Raw genomic sequence first — 23,201 nt, forward strand, 5'->3', positions numbered from 1 at the left:
TGGAGGTATTGGTGAACATGTCATTAAATGTGCAAAAACTTCACTTGGTTTTTAACTTTTGATTTCAAATTGTAAGAGTAGATTGTGAACAGAGTATCCCCACAACACAGTTCATATTGTAGACATTCTAGAATTTGTCATCCACTTCTTTCTTTGCATACAGCAGATATGAAATCTTTATCTCTATATCTATATCTCATATAGACATCATGACCGTATGGAGTATATTCTCATCGCTTTACTAATATAATTGCAAAACTGAGAAAGAGGCAAGTTAGAGTGGTAATGGTAGACTTTACTTATTCAATTTCATACATGAAATTTTCATTTGGCCAAAAAGAGAATACCTCATATATTCTTGTTTTTACTGTGGTGGCTAAGTTCATGTTTCAGTTTGGCCAGGTTATGATGCCCAGTTGTTTGGCCAAGCAAACATTGGCCAGATTGTCAAGTGAGGATATTTCGTGGACTTAAATCATTAGTAAATTGATTGCATCAATGGCTGATTATATCTACAGTCAACTAAGTTTTGAAATAGCCTTCTACAATGAGAGAAGTCTCATCAAATCAGTTCAGGTTTTAAAAGGAGAACTAATGATTTCGGCAGTCAGAAGACAGAATTTCCATTCTTACTTCAGCCGGCCAATCTTCCCTTGGGAATTCACGTAAAACTTTCTTCTGAGTTCCCAGCTTAGGGCCTGCCCTGCAAAATTTGGACTTGCCCATCCCCAGTTTCATGAGACAATTCTTAGAAAAAATGTCATGATATTTACATATATCTCCTGTTGGTCCTGTTTCCCTAGAGGACCGTGGCTAGAAGACTTAAAATTCTGTTCTCAGAAGGTAGAAGAAAATCAGGGACCCAGATAACCATGTGCTTGATTTTCACTAACAAGAAAAGACCAGCAGGATAGAGTTTAGGTAAGAAATGCTAAACTACTGTAACGTAATTGTCTCCTTAAGCAAGTGAATATATTTCCATACCTGACTGAAAAAGCCCTGCCATGACACCTGTGACTCTTGAGGAGTAAGTACGCAATATAAGTTTAATATCAACAGTTATAGATGCACCTCCTTTATCTTTCCTTAAGAAAATTTGAGTGTTTCATTATTTATAAATAGTTTAAAGATATAATAAGAATACTATGTGCCAAGATTTTTCAATGACTTTCTGTGTCAACATGGTAGGAAAGCAACAAATCTAATCATCGGTTTTCTACAAACCTTGCTAAGCTTGCCTCCTTAGCTCTTCAGTACTATTTCCTAGTGAAGGTTATTTAACTCTTGATATGTTTCTCTTAATTAATTAGCTTCAAGGAGAAGCTCAGGGATAAAAAAGCTCTTGTCCTTGACCCTTCTACCTCTTCACTAAACATTGTACATATTTGCCAAATTTAATATGTCCCAAGCATAACATAAAGGATGAGTCTCTAGGAATGATGGCTGAAGTAGAAAATTTCAAATATTTTAGGAATCATGGATAGTCCATCATTCTGGTGTCAGGAGGCAAATAATAAAACAATTCAACCTGAGAGTTTCACAGATACACAAGTAGTTTTCACATAAAACTTCTACCGTGAAGATTTATAAAATGAGTTGACTGCCCTCATTCAAATTATATTCATTGTTTGAGAACTCATAGGAATTCACATGCTTTTATTTTCTTGAAGAAATGTTAAAAATTTTATTAAAAATAAGAATGCCTTTTTACTGAATGATTCAAAAACTGAGCATTTACTGGTTGATTTTTATAAAATATTATCTTGTTTGCGGCAACCGAAACAAAATCTTGGTTCCATATTTTTAATCAAAGAAGATTATGTGCAGGTACAAATGTTGTTTTCAAACAGACTGCAAATGAAGGTAAAGAGCTTTTCTCTGGAAACACAGGACAAGGTTACTCTGTTTAAGTAATCTAAAGAAAAACTTGGGATACCAATGATGCAGCTAAAAGGGAGTTTGGAGACTATTACGTGCTTTATACCACAAATCACCTAACTCTGTCTCTTAAGAGTTCTGACCTTAATAAAAATTCATAAGTGCCTGGGACCTGTGGGTAACTTACATAATGCATATATTTATGAAATACCTCTTTCCCCCCACTGAATATATTTACTTCTCAGAGATAAATTTCAGATCACATAACCAAAGTTTGCAAACACCTATCAGATAGTATAGCAATCTATTTCAAAATAAGCAATACAGACTGAGATGTGTTTCATATGCATGAGTAGCCATGTGGTTTCCATATGTATGAGTAGCCATGTAGTTTCAAAAATCAGGAATAGTGTAGCTGTCATTATGACTGAGACTTACCAGTACTTGTCAGGAAGTTAACATTTCTCATAACTCCTTCAGTGTAAGCCCCTGGCTCATAACTGTCCATTTCACCTGTGACAATGTGAGCAACTCTCGCTGCCCGTCCTCTGATAGCGCCTGCAGCACGGTCTAAATTATCAGCATCCTGATCTCTCAAGGCTATGATACACTTGTTGACATCTTCCAAGATATGGCTCTCTGAAAGCAAACAGATCGAATTCATTTTTTGTTTGTTTTTATCACAAATCTAACATACTATAATCTATATTAACTTCTGACTTCAGAGGTAGTGCATATTGGGAATGGAGAGTATTGAGATTTAAGAAGGAAAAATAGATGTGATTTAGCTTATTTTTCTTCAACGGTAAAATCCACGAAATAAAAAATCTTACATAGCAAATGTTATAAATTACATATTATTTTAGATTATAGTTCCTTGTAGATTAAATTTTAGATTTGAGTGACATATGGGTGACAAATTAAGATAAATTTCTAGATCCAAACAAAGATAAAATATGTAATAAAGGAATAATTGAATTTTGAATAAGGACAATATAATACAAATTGTAAAAGTCTTTAAAAGAATCATATTTTAAATATATATAAAAGTGAAAATGGAGTTCAGTTTATTGTTATTTGACTTACAATGTTTTAACATATTTATAGGAATTTTAAAAATTAATAAATAATGAAAAATGTGAAAAGTATAGTTTTTATTCTGTCAAGCAGCAGCCTACTAAGTGTATAAAAATACCTAAAGAGAAAAAAAGCTTTAGAAGGACTGACTGATTTGAAGCAAGTGAATTCTGGAGAAAATTGTCCACTTTGGAGAGTGTCTAGAACTCCTCTTCTCTCCTCTTTGTATGATTAGGGCATGAGGACAACATGGAGTTATTATTATAGCACAACAATATTCACCTTCTCTGTAAAATGATTAATACACCCACATAAAACTCATGAAAGGAGCTGAGACAATACGTGGGAATATCAACAAGCATGGACAATGATGCTTTTAGGAAATTTAAAAGAATACTAAATAATTAGTGTTTTGAATCTGGATTTATCTTATGAATCCCCGCCCACCCTCTTCAAAGAATCTATTTATGAGTTTCTGTTTGGAGTGATGGAAATATTTTGGCAATGGAAGTGGTGATGGGAGCACAACATTGTGATTGGAATCAACACTACTGAATATTTTATTTTTGTATACTTCAAAGTGGTTATTTTAGGGTTTAAATGTGTTAAAGAATAAAATTTTTATAAAAACCCACAGAAATTTACAACACAAAGAGTGAACATTAATGTAAACTAGGAAATAATAGTCAATGATACATATCTAATAGTATTGGTTTATCAATTGTAACAAATACCACAGTAATACAAAAGGTTAATAATAGAAAAAAACTGTGTATGGGGCAGGATGAATATCAAAACACTGAATGTTTGTTTCTGAAATAAATATGAAAACATTCTGAATGATGTTTCTATAAACTTAACAACTGCTCAAATAATAATTAAAATTAAAAAAACCTTTCTTAATTGCTTAAAACACGCAGACAACAGTGCCAAAAAGACCTCAGTACTTCCAGAACATATCTGTATCCTCTTCCTGTCTTTCATCCTCACTGGTTGTGTTAACTATCTGAAGATAAACCACAGAGAACAGGCATTCATAAAGCAATTGTCCTACAGAGTAATATTTTCCTCTTACTGTTTAGAGAATCAAATTGAAACTACCATTGACTATAGGTCCTGGTTAACCATTTTTAGACCTGGCTCCTAAGATTCCTGTATAGGCCCCTTATGCTTCAGTTATGTGTGTGTGTGTTTTGTAAAATGGTTTAAAATCTGCCATCTTCTTCCACACCTCTGTTTCTCTGGGTATACAGAACTCTGATCTGTATACCCTATCCCCTTTGCTCTGTAGGCTCAAATCCTGCTAATCTTCCAAGACACCAGTCAAATATCTTTTCCTCAGGAAATCTATGCTGACAATTCCCTGAACTGAGACAAAATTTTTCCCAGTTGTTTGGCGTTCCAATAAAAAGTTTTATATACTTACATTAGAGCCTCTCCCTGTCTTGTAATGATGTACTTAGGCCACTAGCTCTCTAGTAAGCTATAGGTATATCTGAGAGCAAGAAAAACTGTCTTATTTCTTGAGGTATCAGATATAGTGCCTAGTACAATGTTTGACACTTGTTAGGCTCATAAGAATGTTTGTTGAATGAATGAATGAAGTCTTCTTATGAAACACACCTGGGAACAATAAATTATTTTGCCTAACTCATAAATAATGGGTAATGAACTTTGGGAGACACATTTCTGTAGCCTGAAACTCAGTTTAACCCATATCAAGGATGCTCAGGTCATTTACTTAGAAAAGGTTAAATACTGAAAACTTTCATTTAAAATCCACTGATGTTTTAAACTAATTTGCAGTGTTCAGTTATGAATGTATCAAGGCCTATAAAATATCTTATCTCAACAGAAAGCACTTGTGTATCATCACCATTATGCTTTCCCTGGAACTAAAGTACAAGTTCAAATGTGGAAGGCACCAAAATCATCAGTTTTTTTAAAGTACACAGATGTGCACTTTATTGCCACATTAAGAAGCCATTGTTTTCCAAGTAAGCATCTAAGATTTTTTTAAACAGACATAGTATATATGCATAGAATGAATGTGTAATCTGCATTCCTTAAAGGGGTTTAGTTTCAGAATGTGAAACTATATTTGCTCAGTCCTAAAAAAGTGAAAAGATATTTAGGGGAAAATATTAATTTTTGAATATTAATTGTCTAATAAACTCTGTAATTTCTATTTAATTAAAGATTAAATCATAGTTACCATAAACTTTTTTCCAGTAAATTTTGTATGGTAAATTATGCATAGTATCACTTACATTGAATGAGTTCTCACCTCTTTTATAGAATGATGATATATATGCCCATGAATTAATTTTATTATTTAAAACAGAGAATACAAATATAGCAACGATTGCTCTGATTCTCTTATGCATGGCCTTGTAGAATGTTGTGTGGTTATAACTTGTGATAGAATAACACAATCAGAAGCCATTATGTAAATCATGTTGACAAATTATATAGGTAATGTCAGATATGGAGAGAAGAATCTTATATGAATATACATGATGTGAAAAAATACTACATTAAATAAGTGAGACAAGAAGCATATAGTCAGACAATCTGAGGAAACTATATTGAGGATGTAGGAAACAATGACTAAATGATCTTTGAACTTACTAAGATTAAGTAGAACACAAAACATTAGGAAAGATTTGCAAATTTTCCCTTGTTCTGACACTTTCGCATTACCCTAAACATTTCAGAAAAAGCTAGCAACAATTATTTGCATGAAATTTTTTAAACAAAGAGTGCCAAAAGAAAAAAAAGGAAAATAAAAATGTTGGGCACCTCCAGCATATATATAATATAAACATTAAATTAATTTCCTAATAATGATTTCTTTACTATTCATAGTTCAGGAATATTTAAGTAGCTAAAATAGCCTTCTGGGTGGGAATAGGGAATGGAAATTTAGATTAAAATATACAGGGTTCCTATTTGGAATGATGGAAATGTTTTGGTAATGAATGGTGGTGATGTTAGCATAATATTGTGAATGTAATTAACAGCACTGAAATATATATCAGAATGTGATTAAGAAGGAGAAATGTTAGGTTGTGTAAATGGTAATAGAATAAATTTTTAAAATTCTATGGAACCCTAAATTAAACCATGGAATATAGTTTAATAGTACAATCATAAAAATGTGCTGTCATCAGTGGTAACAAATGGTTTAACCAATGCAAGATGTTAATAGGGTTAATTATATATACATGTATAATAATAGCCTTTTTGAATGGCTTAATTTTTTACAACTAGTTATACAGCTCTTAACCCTCTACAAAAGAAATTAAACACCAAATACCTAGTATTAATACCTCCTACTGCTATCTCTCTTAAGACTTTCCTGACAGAATGGTTTAACTTGTTAGACACAGCAAAGCATCATTAGGAACTTTGCCTCCAGTGTATTTTTTCTTAACTGTAGATGTAATTGGACTTAATAATTACATATTTTTTAAAGTGAGGTTTAAAAGAGAAAATATATATATATGCCATTATAGAAAACCACAATTAGAATTAAATATGTTCTGAAGAATGACACATAGTTTCAGCCTGCCAATTTAACATTTTATTTGGGGTAGGTATGGAATGTTCTGGTTTTAGTACAAACCCTGAAGTACATTATCTTAAGAGAAGAGGATTGCTTAACCATTGGCAATTTCTATTAATTATATTATAGCCATCATTAGATGGAAAACGTTGTTACTATTATGTTGGAAAACAGTTATAGACAGGACAATAAAGGAAATGGTCTCCAACTAAAAGGTACTCCATTATAGCAAATTTCTTGGGCTAACTGCACCTTCAGCACTACAGCAAGTTTCGTCAAAATTAAGAAGGCAGCATAGAATTCTTTTTTAAAAATGGAATTTAAATGGATTTTTTAAAAAGAATTCTATGTTGTCTTCATAATTTTGATGTTTTCCACAATTAAAGATAGAATTTGAACTCAAGCCTATTGCCTCAAGGAAGGTAGAAAACAAACAAAATTCAGTGAGAACAAACAATTTATAACTTCAGTTTCTAAAGTAGAATTTTACAAATCTGTAATCCAGAGAATAGGTAGAAAGTAGAAGCACATTTTATTTGCTAAAGATAGACTTTGCTGAGAAGCAAAATGTTTACTTTTAATTTCCAAAGCCGGTAATTTGAATATATCAATGGCAAAGACTGAAGGGGGAGAGTTTATGTTCTAATCCATAAAGTGGAGGATAATGTACCACCAACAGTTTCTTCTGGATACTAAAGATGTAGATTCTGAGAAGAAAGAAAGAAGAGAGGAGGAATACTTGACTGTTTATTCTAAAGGCAGAGTTACAAGCCAAAATCGATTGGGTTTCCTTAAATTTGCAAGATTAAAATAATAAACCCAGAGATTTAAGCTAATCACAAGAAAACAACATTCCATTTTTGCACACCAGGATCTATAGCTGTAAATTTAAAATTCATAATATAAACAATGACACAAATGTTCAAGAAATAAAAACAGTTTGGAAATAATTTGTCTTTCCCTTTTACTGAAATCACAAAACTAAAAAACAAATACTATGCAAAAGCACTGTTTAATTGTTGTTTACACACCTGCATAAAAGTTGTCAAAATTTGTTTGGCAAGTATTTGATCATGATAATCAATTTCCAAATAAATAGATATCCTACAGAAAGATCTAAGTGAGAATAAAGAGCATGTAAGTAGCTAAGTGTAAAAGTCACAAAATTCCTCAACCCTTTTCTACTTCTTTACCCTGTCTTCTCTTTTCTCTCTCCAACCTAAATCCAACCATGTGTTAAAAAATAGAGTTGATATAAAAAATAAATAAGGCACAATTCCTGTCTGCAAAGAGCTTACAATATACTAACCAGAAAGAACTACTTCCTTTTGTTCACTTTTGTTCTTTCCATAATAGAGTCAAAATTACAGTTGTTTCATCATTTGAATAGTTTCCTTAGCCTTTATCTCAAGGATTTGCCTAATATCTCTGCACTAGAAGTTGTTTACTCTTCACAGAGCTTTACCCAGCTTGAATTTATTAATAACTGACCAACCATTCATAATGATCAAAAGAAAAATAAAGTCTAAGATTGCTAACTCCCAAACTAGTTCATCAGCTATTCTTATAGTCGTTATATACACACAATTTTACAGAAATAAAAATAAAAAATGGAAGTCACTTAAGCCTTCATATTTCTTTCAATATGTCTTAAGTATACTCTTTCAGCAACTTCCTCTGTGAAGTAACAAAGATGATCAAAACCTTAGAGATAGACAAAGGGAGTTTTGCTTGTTTTTTCAGTGTTCTCCTGGGTGGTCATTGTGCATCAGGCCCACCTGGCAAATGTCTGATTCTCTAGGAATATGTATTATTATTTGACTTGCTGTTTAATATTGATAAGGATATTTTACAACTCTGAAAAGGTAGATGCTCAATTAAAAAAATAAGGTAGACATGTAGACGATTCTTGTAACATAACAATGAAAATTAACTATTATCTGGTAATGATGCAAATGATTTTTGTGGAAAACAAAACTAAAGGTTGTAGTTTTATTGCTCTTTAGGGCATTTGCCAGTTTGGTTTCTAAATTAGAAATCTTATTGAAGTATTCTTTCTTTATCCAAGTCTTTTTAAACAAGTTTCACCATTTTGTTTATTGTCTCTCAGTAATGAATGAATTTTGACACATGCTACTTTAAATTTGTGTAAGTCAGGCACTCAATTTTTGACAATTATTCTTAGACTATACTTTCTGCATAGACTTGGAAATTACTAGTTTTTAATATATGATTTTATCCAGGAAAAATATAAAAACCTGTAAGGCAAAAATTTACATTCTGGCCTTTAGTTTCTCAATAAAATGGCCTGTGCAATTGCCGCAGAATTTTAAATGTGGTGGAGAAACTTGTTATGCTATTAATGACTGAAAAAAAAAAAAGAAGAAGCAATGTGATTTAGGCAAAATAGTCCCTTATTTCTTTTTCAACTTTTCCTAAAAGCTGTAAGATAAATATTTATCATTTTGGGACAATCTGGTTCTTCATTCTAAAAGGAACATACAAACTACATATTTCTCAGTCCTTCGGTTTTTTAACAAGAAACAAAGGATTTCTTCAAACATTCTATGATTAGTGTGCAATCCATTTTTGACCTTTTGTAAACAATGTTTTGCTTCTAAAGATTGAAGAAAATTAATAATGCTTACTCCTACATAGTCAATAAGATATATTTCCTACAGAGTCTATATTTCAAAAGAATTTAAATGTGCTTCAATTTCTCAAAGAACATAACTAAGATAAAATTTTATTCAATTTTTCCTGAACTGTCCTAGTTTTACACAGAAATATCTTCGGTTGGTCACCTGGCTTATTTGCTTGAGCTTTAATAGATTGTTTGTTAATTTATTGAAGTATATAATTCATTCATGAACATACATAAACAATAGGTGTATAGTAAAAGGTGTGAACTTACAATATAAACATGCATAACATCATGCAGGGCTCCCATACATCGCCCCACCACCAATAACAAATTATGAAAGAACATCATCAAAATATTAATATGAGTTATAGTTTCCATATCTACATTTGGTGTATTTTTCCCCCAGCCCGCCCTATTATTTTTTTTGTTCATAAATTACATAATTTATCTGAAGTACACAATCAACCGCATTTGGTATAATCACAGATTTGTGCATTCATCACTTCAATCAATATTAGAGCATTTAATTACTCCAAAAAAGAAAGAAAAAAACACAAAAGCACTATCATATGCACATGTTAGCACTACTAATTATAAATCCTCTGATGTGCTTTCACCTTTTCTATTAATTTACAAACAACTTTTTACCAATTCTGCAGATTAAACCTCAGTTTTCCACTCCCTAACTATATTCTATTCTCTGGTGATTTATAATCTAAGTATTAACTCCATGAGTTTGCTCAATATATTTAGTTCATTATAGCAAAATCATACAACATATGTCCTTTTGTGTCTGGCTTGCTTCATTCAACATAATGTCCTTCAGGTTCATTCATGTTGTCATATGCTTCACAACTTCATTTCTTCTTACACCTGAATAATATTCCATTGTATGTATATACCTTTTTGTTCATCCATTCTTCACTTGAGAGGCAAATGGGTCGGCATCTTTTGGCAATTGTGAATAATGTTGCTGTGAACATCAGTAGGCAGATGTATGTTAGGGTCACTGCTCTCAGTTCTGCCAGTACCTAGCAGTGGCATTGCTGGGTCACACGGTAGATTTATATCTTATTTCCTTAGAAACTGCCAAGTAGACTTCCACAGTAGTTGTACCATCCAATATTTCCACCAACAGTGAATAGGCACTCCTATCACTCCACATCTTCACCAACACTTGTGGTTTCCTATTTTGTTTTGTTTTTTTAATAGTGGCCATTTTAGTAGGTGTGAAATGGTATCTCATTGTAGCTTTGATTTACATTTCCCTCATAGCCAGTGAAACTGAACATTCTTTCATGTGTTTCTTTGCCATTTGTATTTCTTCTTTAGAAAAACGTCTATTCAGGTCTTTTGCCCATTTTTCAATAAGGTCATTTGCCTTTTTATTGTTGAGTTGTAGGATCTCTTTATATCATGGATATTAGGCCCTTGTTGAATGTGTGATTTCCAAACATTTTCTTCCTTTGAGTTGGCTGCCTTTTTACTCTCTTCACAACTCCTTTGAGGGGCAGACGTTTTAATTTTGAGGAAGTACCATTTATCTATTATTTTCATTTGTTGCTTGTGCTTTGGGTACAAGGTTTAAGAGACCCCTACCTACTACAATGTCTTGTATTATTAGATGTTTCCCTACATTATCTTCTAGGAATTTCATGATCCTGGCTTTATGTTTAGGTATTTCATCCATTTTGAGTTGACTCATATATATAGAATGAGATAAGGGTCTTCTTTCATTGTTTGGTTATGGGTATCTAGTTCTCCCAGAACCACTTGTTGAAGATACACAGAAAAGTGGACTTGGTAGCCTTATCAAAATCAGTTGACCATAGAAGTGACTGTCAATTTCTAAACTCTCAGTTCAATTCCTTTGATCAATGTGTGTGTCTATCTTTATGCCAATACCATGCTGTTTTGACCACCGTGGCTTTTTAACACACTTCAAGGTCAGGAAGTGTGAGTCCTCTGAATTTGCTCTTCATTTTTAGGAAGTTTTTGGCTATCTGTGACCCCTTTCCCTTCCAATTAAATTTGGTGATTGATTTTCCTATTTCTGTAATGTAGGCTATTGTACTTTTATCAGTATTGCATTGAATCTTTAAATTAATTTGGGTAGAAGTGACATCTTCATGATGTTCAAACTTCCAATCCATGAACACAGAACGTCCTTCCATTTGTTTAGCTCTTCTTTGATTTCTTACAGCAATGCTTTGCAGTTTTCTGAATACAGATCATTTCCATTCCTTTTTAAATTAATTCTTAGATATTGGAGTCCTCTTGTTGCCATTGTAAATGGAAATGTTTCCTTGATGTCCTCCCCAGCTTGCTCATTACTAGTATATGGAAACACTACTGGTTTTTGGATGTTGCTCTTGTATTCTCCCACTTTGATGAACTCGCTTATTAACTCAAATAGCTTTGTTGTAGATATTTCAAGATTTTCTAAGCATAGGGTCATGTCATCTGTGAATAGTAAGATTTTTGTTCCTCTTTTCCAATTTGGATCACTTTTATTGCTTTTCTTGCCTAATTGCTCTAGTTAGAACTTATACACAATGTTGAATAAAGTGATCATAGTGGGCATCCTTATCTTTTTCCTGATCTTAGGGGAAAAACTTTCAATCTGTCTCTATTGAGTATGATGTTTGCTGTGTAATTTTCACATATGCCCTTTATTATGTTGAGGAATTTTCTTACTATACCTATCTTTTGAAGTGTTTTTATAAAGAAAGGATGTTGGATTTTGTCAAATGCCTTTCCTGCATCAATTGAGATGATCATGTGTTTTTTCCTCTTCAGTTTATTGAAGTGGTGCATTATAAGTTATTTGATTTTCTTATGTTGAAACACCCTTGCCTACCAGGAATTAAACCCATTTGATCATAGTGTATAATTATTTTAATATGCTTTTGGATTCAATTTGCAAATATTTTTTTAGGAATTTTTGCATCTATATTCATAAAAGAGACTGGTCTAGAATTATTTTTTCTTGTAGCATCTTTATCTAGCTTTGGTATTAGGGTGATGCTCGCTTTGTAAAATGTGTTGGGTAATTTCCCGTGCTCTGCAATTTCTTAGTTTAAGCAGGATTGGTATTGAGTCTTCTTGAAATGTTTGGTAGAATTCACCTGTGAAGCCCTCTGGTCCTGGATATTTCTTTGTTGGAAGATTTTTGATGACTGATTCAATCTTTTACTTGTGATTCATTTGTTGAGTTCCTGTATTTCATGTGGAGTCAATGTACATTTCTATAAATCTGTACATTTCATTTAGGTTGCCTAAATTTTTGGCATACATATTCTCATAATATTCTCTTACGATTCTTTTTATTTCTGTCTGGTCAATCATAATCACCCTCTCTTCATTCCTGATTTTATTTATTTGCATCTTCTCTCCCTTTTATTTAAACATATCAATTTTATTGGTATATATCAATAAAGCATAAATCCATCCAAAGTATACAATCAGTGGTATTCAGTGCAATCACATATTTGTGCATTCATCACTTCAATCATTCTTACAGCACTTTCATTATTCCAATAGTAATAATAATGAACAAAAAACAAAGAAATGAACAAAACTCATCACCTCTCAATCTCTCTATGCTTTCCTGCCATACATAGCTGCTATTCTTTTTCCTTCTCTCTAGTATATTTGTATTTATATTTTATAAAAACGGATTTATTATATATCCAGTATCACTCATGTTCATGTTTTACATGAGGTTTTACTGTCATATACAGTACAATGTTACACTTTTTAGCTTTCCTTCTAGTAATATACATGACCTTAGACTTTCCCTTTAAACCACTGTCATACCTGTACAGTAGCACTGCTAGTTACAAACAACACGAAATACTTTAACCATTTCTTTTCTTTTCCACAGATTTACAATCTTCTTATGAATTCTGAAGATAAAACTTGAACTTTCCATTTCTTATAGTTCTATTTTTTTCTCTTTTTTTCTTTGTGCAGTGAATGGACACAGAGCACAGACAGCAAGCAAGTGGCAAGGTGGCAGGGGATAAATAAATAAAAATAAATCTTATAAAAATACATTAAGACTTTGAGTGGATAAGTATCTTTCCAAAATTCACAAAGTTAAAGTGATAAAACCAAGGTATTTCTAACTTGCTAAGGTCCTTTCAATTGCTAAGGGCTATTCTGTCTTTAAGATACTGTGATTCTATAATTATATCATTCAACTTTTCCAAATGTATAATGGGATGGAATCCTTGTAGGTTTGAAATATTTCTAAATTTTAAAAAAATGGTGCAAAAGGTCATTTATAATATTAAAGTATATAAGCTGAAAGCATTAAAAGTTTTCACATTAATTTTAATTGGGTTTGAGATAGCACCTATGCATTTTCAGAGGATAATGTTAATGCTGCAAGGTTCACATGGGCAGTGTGCTAGTACTATTAATAGTCTGGTTCTGTTTGGAGCCATTATAGCTGGAAGTTGGAACCTTAAGTAGTCTGAAAATTTCACCAGGGAAGATGGCCATAGAAGTAATCAATAAATGAAGCTTAATACCTCAGCTACTTAGATATTCTGGCATAAGCTGCAAAAAATCTATGGAATTCCATTTTATGCCAACTTTATCTTCACAAACTAAACAAAAAGAAAAAGTAAAACAAACCTTTGTCATTCTCACTCAGCCTGTGCTTTCTTCCACTGACACCTGTTAGACTGAACTTTCTCATGTTAATTGTCCCATTGCTTCCTCTCCCATAACCCAAGAACCTATTAACATCTAATAACAAAGCACAGGGTTAAAATAAAATAGCTCTGAGGATATTACCAGATTGAACATCAGGACTGTCAGCAGGAACAGACAGTTGTAAGGCAATTCTCCCATATTATGCAATAAAACCATTCAATTCTTGCACACTGGATGCTAATGTCTGTTGCTGGATATTCTTGTAAAAAACAGTTCGTATTCATTTGGGTGCTATTCTTTTTTATGGTAAAAAGTACAGAGGAACTAGGGTGTCCAATTACGAATTCTGTGCTTTTGGCCCAGAGGTAAGCAAATCCTGGCACTATTTGAAATTACTTCCTCCAGGTATATGAGATAAATAAAAGGATACAAACCCCAAGGAATAAAATACATAAAGTGGCAAATCTACAGATAAAGTTAAGAACAGGCAATTTGTTTATAACCTGGTAAGTTTTACTTATCGTTATCTTTCATTTTCTTTTCAGAACATTAAGTATGCTGTTCAATTGGTTCTACTACCTTCTAAAACTCAGCATCTCATCATTTGACAGAAGGCTAAGGACAACTCTATTATTGGATATATGTCTTACGAGAGTTCACTTTCCTAGTCAATGAATTTATTTTAAAATCAGGTACAATGTGGATTTGTTGACGTTTATGTCTCTTAGATTTTGCTCTCAGATAGACAAAAATTGTCAGAGTAGACTGCCCTCCATGAGATGAACTCTCTTTCTTGGCCCGACTAATAAATTGTTTAAAGGTACCTGCAGTTAACATTTTACATTGATAGTTTACAGTTACATAGTTAACATTGACACATATATGACAAAGAAGTCCATGAGATTAAAAGCAACCCAAGGTGTGACTTCAGATCTCCCACATAAATATCATTGACAAAATATTCTGGACCAAACAGATTTTTTTAAAACAATATAGAAATACCCTACAAACCTAGATGTAGCTGAACAGCAAATTATAAGGACTATAAAAAGTGATGTGTAAAAGACACTTTAAAATATATAAGCATCCTTATATAATTTATATGAGCATCCTTCTAGGAAGCTCAATAGATTCCATTTTAACTCAGATTTCTAGAGTTTGTGTTTAATGTGTAACTTTCCATTAAGTTTCCCCATGTAGCTCCCATAAAGCTTCCTTGAAGACACTCTAGTGGCTCCTACTCAGCCTGTAACTTCTGCACTACATTCCAATTTCACCAGCCTCGGTTATTTCTTTTGTCTTCTCTCTTCCTCAATACTCTTTATATTTATAGACTGTTATTTATTTGATTTTCTATTTTAACTCTGAAAACATATAAGGGATCTAAAATCTTATTAAACAAAAATAATTTATCATATAGTGAAAGGACACTAAAAGTATATTTAAACAAATGTACTTTTTTCCTAATAAATAGGATGCAATTGGGCAGAAATAATTAAGAATGCAGTTTACTGAATTTTATTTAAAAAGTATTGACATCAATAAAACGTTGTAATAGAGTAAAATTTCAAGAGAATTATTATTAAAGTTTTCAGCTCAATGAAAACATGAAAGCAATAACTGAAGTTGGTAACATATATTTACATCTTGCAAATGGACCCAGTTTATGGGGATTCTGTGGAAGAGGTACCTAATTAAAAGCTAAAATACACTTGTGTTTTTGTTGTTCTGTGACAGATGCAGAAATATTTATAAGTAATTCAGTAACGGTTTTACAACAAATCACTGGATTTGAGGATATGATTTCACTCTTCAGTCAATGCAACGGATTGGCGGAGTTAACTCAAGAAATGAGGATTTCTAAGTTATTATCTCAAATAAATTCCTTTTCTATTAAATCCAAGTGCCCTCCTACACATGCATAGGTTTATGAATAAATGTCATTATATAATTTTAAACTGATTGAAATCATGACTAACGAAGAGTTTATTTTATGATGCAAGCTAACCATTGGTGAGCATAAATAATACTTTTATTTAATGTAATGAATCAAGTGAAACAATTAAAAAGCTTTAAAATATTTAAATCACATAAAAAAGATGCTAATGAGATCATTTTAAGTGAAAATCAGGTTATAAATATACTAAAATAATATCTTTGTTAAAAAAATCATATCTATAACAATATTACCTTTTCATTTAAACATACTATATAATTATATCCCTACAAGGAAATGCCTGGAATGAAACTTTCAAACTCTTAACAGTTTTTGATTGGTAATGGCATTGTTGTTAACTTTTATATTTTCGAAACCATGTCTATATTTTCCACACAATTTATAATGTATGCAGTAAAACATACATAGTACTATTTTAATGATGAATATTTCTAACTTATACTCAATCCTTAAATAATAACTGGTAATAAACAATTGCCTTAATATATAACACTCAGGGAACTAAGCCCACTCCTATTTTATGACATGGCTGAGGTAAATATACTATGGATCCCTCCAGATAAACCTTAACATTCTTAGCCCTCCCAAGATTGTTTTTCCACCGCTTCTTTCTCTCTCTCTTTCTCTCTCTTTCACTCTCTTTCTCTCCCTTTCTCTAAGAAATGGTAGTAATTGTAAAGTGATATAATTTCATTTAGTCATTAAATGAATATCAAATAAATATTAACAGAGTTCCTACATTAGACATTGTGCCAGGAAATGGAGACTACAAGATACATACTTTACTTCATTCTCTTTGCTTTAAAATAACTCAGAGCCAAATGACAGAAATAATCAAATGAATAATCAACTTCGAGGAACTGATGAGTGCCATAAAAGACATGGGTAAGAGATGTTGGACCATTTTCTTTTCCAATTACATACTTTGCTTTCTCATCAATATAATAGGCATATGTTCAACAGTCACTGATATGTAAAATATTTAGAGTTGGAGGACAAGTAAATGACTTACTGTGGGAGTCTTTGGCACAGTAATACTTGCATAAAAACTGAAAAAATTCTGAAAAAGTATTTTAATGTAAGAGTTTTATGTTACCTTACCAATTCATAAATATTGTCTTATTAGGTGGTTTATTTATTGTTTACATGCTATTTTTTTCTTTGTATACTTTGTTTCTAATTTATTTTTCATGACTTGTAAAATACATTTCAAGGCCTTGCTGTATGGGCACCTTAGGTTTAGGTTAGATTTAGGAAAACAGAGACATGCAATTATTTAAACTTCCTATTTAAAACTAAAAAACAATAATAGTTCATTTCCTTTATTTCCTAATTCTTTGCTTGAGAACATTTTTTGTCTCACACAGAAACTTCCAAATTGAAAAGTGGTGTAAATACTAGTCTTATGGCCAACAATTATAATGCTTATTAGGGACAGTGCAAACAATCTACAAGGTATTTGAGTGCAAATAAATTTTGCTGAGACTTAAATATGATGAATGAGAGTAGCACATAAAAGGGATGTCTACATACTATGGCTCATGGTAGGGGAAGTCAGTGGACATTTTATAATAAAGGAAATGATAATAAAGTCAGTAAAAAAAGTAACATGACAGCAAAACCAGCTGAGAGTAATGAGCAGTAAACCGTAAAAACATTAATAAGAAATTGAAACAAAATGTGCTTTTTATGTTAAGGCTAAATAAAAGCAGAGAAATTAATCTTTGCTGAAGATCCTTAATATAGATATGAGAAATCTTTTTAAAAATGCCAAAAGCCCAACTGACCTACGTGTCTTATTCTCCTTTTACTTCTCAACCTCTACTGTCAGACCATCTAATCAAGCCATCTTGAACAAATTCAATGTTATTATCTCAGCAACCTTGCCTGGAAGGCCGTTCCTTGCATTTAAGCATCTCTGCATGAAAAACAGATTCACAACATCTGGTCTGATTTCACTTTCCTTTAATTTTCATTTTGTTGCCTTTTCCATTTTATTTCCTTTTCCAAACATGTTTATTGAGCTGCAAAAAGTAATTTTCCCTGTATCTGTGGTCCTTATTTCACTGTCTATTTTTAAGGTTAGTGCTCTACCTTGTTGCTTATGGTTAGCTGTAAAATAATAATTTGGGAGACTATAATTACCTGTGCTTTCCTCATCCAATTTCAGAAAGTTTGCATATGCTTTATTTTCTTAAAGCGCTATCCATACCAATCACACACCTGAGTTAAAATTGGCCCTGACGTTTTTCTCAATGCTGTGTATCCGTGGCTTTGATTTATTTTCCTTGCCTGCATCTGGTTTCCTTTGTATCTACTAGTGAGTTCTCAATATTTTTTTAAAGAAACAGATCACTTAGAACAAATGTCAGTTTAAAACAAAAATCACAGAAGTTTTAAAATATTATAACCCAAAGGATAAACACATGGCTTGACTTTGACAGTCAAAAGTGAAAAAATTCAAACATATGGTACCCCATTTTCCATCATAATTTTGCCATGTGTTGCATGTGTGAAAAAGTGAGGTCATCATACAATATTATAAAATTACATTAAAGGACCTAAGAATTGGGCTATTTTTCTCATACTTAATATTCACATCAAATTTTAGACATGGCATTGTCAAAATGTCACCTCTTATCAGGAAATTTCAAGCCAAAAGTGTAGAATTTCTTCTTACTTTATTTTGCTATATCATGGACTATGTTGTCATCTGAAGAAAATTGCTGTATGAGCCAAAACTTTATCACACTTTCAGTGAACACAGTCATATGTGAAAAATTTACTCTAGTCATCTTTTAATGGAACTGCTTTCTCCACAATTAATTTATATGGTGTATATGCCCAGCCTTTCAAGGGTTAATAATCATGTGATCTTGTTTATAAATGACTACCAGGTGCCAAGAAAGAGCGTATGCTCCTCTAGCCCATCTAAGTTTATAACACTTGTTTATAATTATCCCTGTATTAAATTATCCCTTCATTAAAGCAGGAAAATTTGAACATTAACTCTAAATAGTAATTTACAATGGCTCTAAAAATAATTGAATCCTGAAGATATACACATAGATGTATACACAGAGATATATATGTATATAAATATTTTGTTACCCTATTAGATTTAATATATATAAAGGTGAAAACATGTTTATAAAGAAAATATGAAACATAGAAAAGGAGAATACAAATAAGCCAATCATAAGTTTCAACAGAATTGATACTCTGTTTTGTCTGTATGCTTCAGATTTGTTGGTATGACTTCTGGGCAGCCAAGGCAAAAAGTATTCTGTTAGATGATTAGGTAATTATTAATATTAATATTATTAATTATTATTTATTCTCTATATAACTGAGGCTTAAATACTCTGTCAAGTTATTAGTCCACCAAAGCCTCAATGGATAACTTTGCAGGTTGTGTCCTATATAAGGGTTATTCACCAAGGGGCCTAATGAAGATTGAAATCAATACACATACATTAAACTCCCTAAGCCATCAATGCTGGCATGTCTGAGAGAAAGAGTGTAGGAGTTTGATATTATTGATGAATTCCAAAAAGAAATATTGGATTATGTTTGTAAACTGGTCTGCCCCTGGATGTGATTAAATTATGATTAGGACTTTGATTGGGCTACCTCAGAAGGGTGTTGAGTCCCTTCCCCTTGGTGGGTGGGGACTCACAGGCAAAAGACATGGCAAAGGACAGAGCTGGAGTTTTTGATGCTGGATTTTTGAGCTGCATCCCAGGAAATGAGCACACAGGAGAAGAACACAGAGGAATAAAGACAACTTGACTCCTTAGACATGGCAGAAGCCCTGGAGAAAGAGACAGAGCCAGTTTCCTGACAGTCTACAGCTGGACTTATGGAGAGAGGCAAAGGCTAGAAAGCCTTGTAGTCTACAGCTGACCTTGTGGAGAAACCAGAGGAGCTGAGGCTGGAGAGAAATGAACTCTGGGAAGAGAGAAACCCAGGAAGCCTGAACCCTGGCAGATGTCGGTAGCCATCTTGCTCCAACACATGGCAAAAGACTTTGGTAAGGGAAGTAATTTATGCTTTATGGCCTGATAACTGTAAACCTCTACACCAAATAAATACCGTATATAAAAAACAACCGATTTCTGGTATTTTGCATTGACATCCCTTTGGCTGAGTAATACAGAGAGCAATATTGTTTTCTAATCAGCAGCTCTACTGCCCACCCCTCTCCTATGCCCATTGTTGTAGTTGCATACCCTTGACTATAAGTAATCTGGGTATCAAAATCTCTGATAATATGATCCCTTTTCTACTGGGTTTAATGGATTCCTCTCACTAGGGAATCTTTTCATTCTTTCTGCTCTTTGAGTTGACTCATTTCATTTTCCAAGTGTTTCAATAGATAGATGCTTAGATTTACAGATTTTATTTTATTGCAGATTTAAAAACTCAATGCTTATTTTCAGTTCCAATAGTTTTGTACAAACTGAAGACACTCTTTGACTACCCTGTGTGTGAACATTTCTTACTATTGTAATTAAGTGTACCCTATCCATAGACTAACCCAAGACATGGAAAAGAAGACTGCTACCTACTGTCTGACAGCTTCCAGGAGTATTCTGGAACAGAAATCAAGGACTATCACCATTCTGAAAAGACCGTAATGTATTTCAGAGCAAAGAGCAACAATAGGTTACAGAGAGGCAGCAAAGGGCACATGAATGGGGGGGGAGGGGGAAGGGGCTTATTGTCAGAGTTCTGAATTATTGTTTTGACTACTCTACTTACTAGTTCTATAACTTGGATAAATTAATATCCCTAAACCTTAGTTTTCTCATTAATAAAATGAGGTTAATAAAATTAATAGTCTTTAGACTACTATAAGGGGTAAATAAAAACACACATTTAAATCACCATGCCTGGCATCTAATAAGAATGCAAATATTATCTATTGCTTTTATTATTTTCTATCTGTAAGTTGGTCCTATCCCTAAATTATTCCCTTCCCTTTTGTCTAGGGTAAATAGAATAGTCCAACATATCCCTTCTCTTACCTATTTTTAAAAAATCATCATCATCCACTTATTTACTAATCCCAGAAGTGAATGTAATACCCTCAACACTCAATGTACTTATTCTTTGTCTACTTAGTCTGGAAATACATTTGAAGAGACAAATTAAAATGTGCTAAATAGAAAAATAACTGGTTTCATATCACATGAATGTGAAGTACCAGATAAAATTGATTTAATAAATGTAATGGGTATTATTATTTCATATTATATTTTATGTTTCTGATAATTCAGGGGAACACAAGAAGGTAATCATGAACACTAGAGGCTTATGATAATAAAGAGGCATTACTAAATTTAACTATGCATTTTCAATTATCAAAACTATTGATCAGATACATAAAGTTTACTCCTCTAGATACTCATATCTCCACTGTGTATCTCCCTATTAGACTATGAGCAACTTGAGGGCAAAAACTGTGTTTTGTTAATTTCCTGAATCTTCAATGTCAAAGAGAGTGTCAGGCATATTAAAAAGTGCCCAATAAAAGTTGTAGCAATGAATAAGAATTATATATTAGCATGCATTGTGCTTAGATTTTTATTCCATTAATTACTTTGTAAATAATATTTGATTAACATATATGTAAACTAACAGAGGCCTGAAACATTATTTGCAAGATAAATACTGTATAATCTGCTTCATTTATTCATTTACTTAGCACATATTTATAAGATTATTATTATGTGCTGGGCACTTTGCTTGCTGTAAGGTAAAAGTAATAAAGTAATAATACTTTAAAAATGTCTTGGCTCTCTTGGAGCTTACAGTCCACTGGGAGAAAAAGATAATAAATTAAATAATAAATATAAAATAGCACCATATTGCAAAGTGTTAAAAATGGAACAATCAAAATGTATTTAGATACTCATATCTAAAATGGTTAGAGAAGAAAGTTTAGATCCATGAAAAAAAGCTAGAGGCAGAACATTTCAAACTGTGGTGGGGAAAACAAGTGTGACACTAAGACCAGGATGAGTTTGGTGGGGTTGTAAAAACATAACTCTGCCCCCCCCCCCTTTTTTTTTTCCAGCTAAGTAGGAAGGGATACAGAAAAGGCAAGCAGATGAGAGGTGGAGGCGTCTTCGGGACATGGAGCTGCCCTGGATGGTGCTTCAGAGATAATCACCGGACATTGTAAATCCTCACAGGGCCTACATGATGGAATAGAGGAGAGTATGGGCCATGATGTGAACCAATGTATATGAGGTGCAGAGGTGCCCAAAGATGTACTTACCAAATCCAATGGATGTGTCATGATGATGGGAACGAGTGTTGTTGGGGGGGGGAGAGGGGGGGTGGGGGGGTGGGGTTGAATGGGACCTCACATATATATTTTTAATGTAATATTATTACAAAGTCAATAAAAAATAAAAAAATTAAAAAAAAAAAAAAAAAAAAAAAAAAAAAAAAAAAAGGCAAGCAGATTGTTTAAAGGACCCTTTGCAATGGTATGACCAACCTGGGTTTATCATTATTATAAAACACCAACGAGTCTCTTTAAATGGATTTCAATATATTTATAGTGATGAAAACATCATTTTGGAGTCACATAACCACAGTTTTACTCCTTGATACATGGCTTTGGCTTAGACCTCATCAACAACTTTTATAGAATTTTCAACATCAAAATCTAGGATTGTGGTGTGAAATGAGGTTATTTATATTAGTGATTGACCTGACACACATTAAATACTCCAAAAATCATGTTATTATTTCAACTAATAAAGGAATTATTTAAGGAGAAACAATTTAATTGGATGTGCTCTAAATGATTTTGTTCATTAGTCAATTAGCTTTAAACAGTTAATATAATTTCAAGAATTTCCTAGTGGTTTTTTTTTGCCTCATTAAGGAGGTACTACATCTCTCCAGCCATAAGTGTCTCAGAACTACTCACTAATGATATTTACATCCATTTGTGTTCAGTGTTCTTTCTTTTTGTATGAGTGATACAAGCATACTATATATTTCTCTAACTCAGAACTAGATAAATATTTCCATAATTTTTTTTTCTGGAGCGGCCTCCTTTTTCTCGATAACTCTAATATCTGCATTTGCTATTTTCTCTCTGCATTCCACATGTGTGCAGATTATTATACTTTAATTTGGTTAGCTGTCCTGCACTTCTGTCTTCTGCTGCCCTGGCTTGTAAAATTATGTTTGTTTTGGCAACCTGTCCCTTTAAACAGACTTCAAACCAAGCCTCCTAGTTTTCTAATTTGTTCCATTTCTACTCTCTTGGTCAGAATATCAGTGTTCGTTGGAGTCCTCACATCTTTTTCTCCCTGTTATATTTACCACTATGACTATGTCAGTCAGTGTTCCACATTGAAAGCAGCTTCTTTACAGACTGGTTTGAT

General features: G+C 32.6%; 1 protein-coding gene across 4 annotated transcripts in view; it reads right to left on the reverse strand.

The window, feature by feature from the left end:
- CTNNA3 (catenin alpha 3) overlaps window positions 1-23,201 on the reverse strand; it is a 1,802,485-nt gene that overhangs the window by 515,017 nt on the left and 1,264,267 nt on the right. For all 4 annotated transcript variants that reach the window (XM_012529825.3, XM_071215825.1, XM_058298912.2 and 1 more), the window contains one exon: window positions 2,317-2,517. In XM_012529825.3, the coding sequence (XP_012385279.2) occupies window positions 2,317-2,517 (201 nt within the window). The remainder of the gene's footprint in view (window positions 1-2,316; window positions 2,518-23,201) is intronic.

The sequence above is a fragment of the Dasypus novemcinctus genome, chromosome 6 (genome assembly GCF_030445035.2).
Source record: "Dasypus novemcinctus isolate mDasNov1 chromosome 6, mDasNov1.1.hap2, whole genome shotgun sequence".
Classification (NCBI taxonomy): domain Eukaryota; kingdom Metazoa; phylum Chordata; class Mammalia; order Cingulata; family Dasypodidae; genus Dasypus; species Dasypus novemcinctus.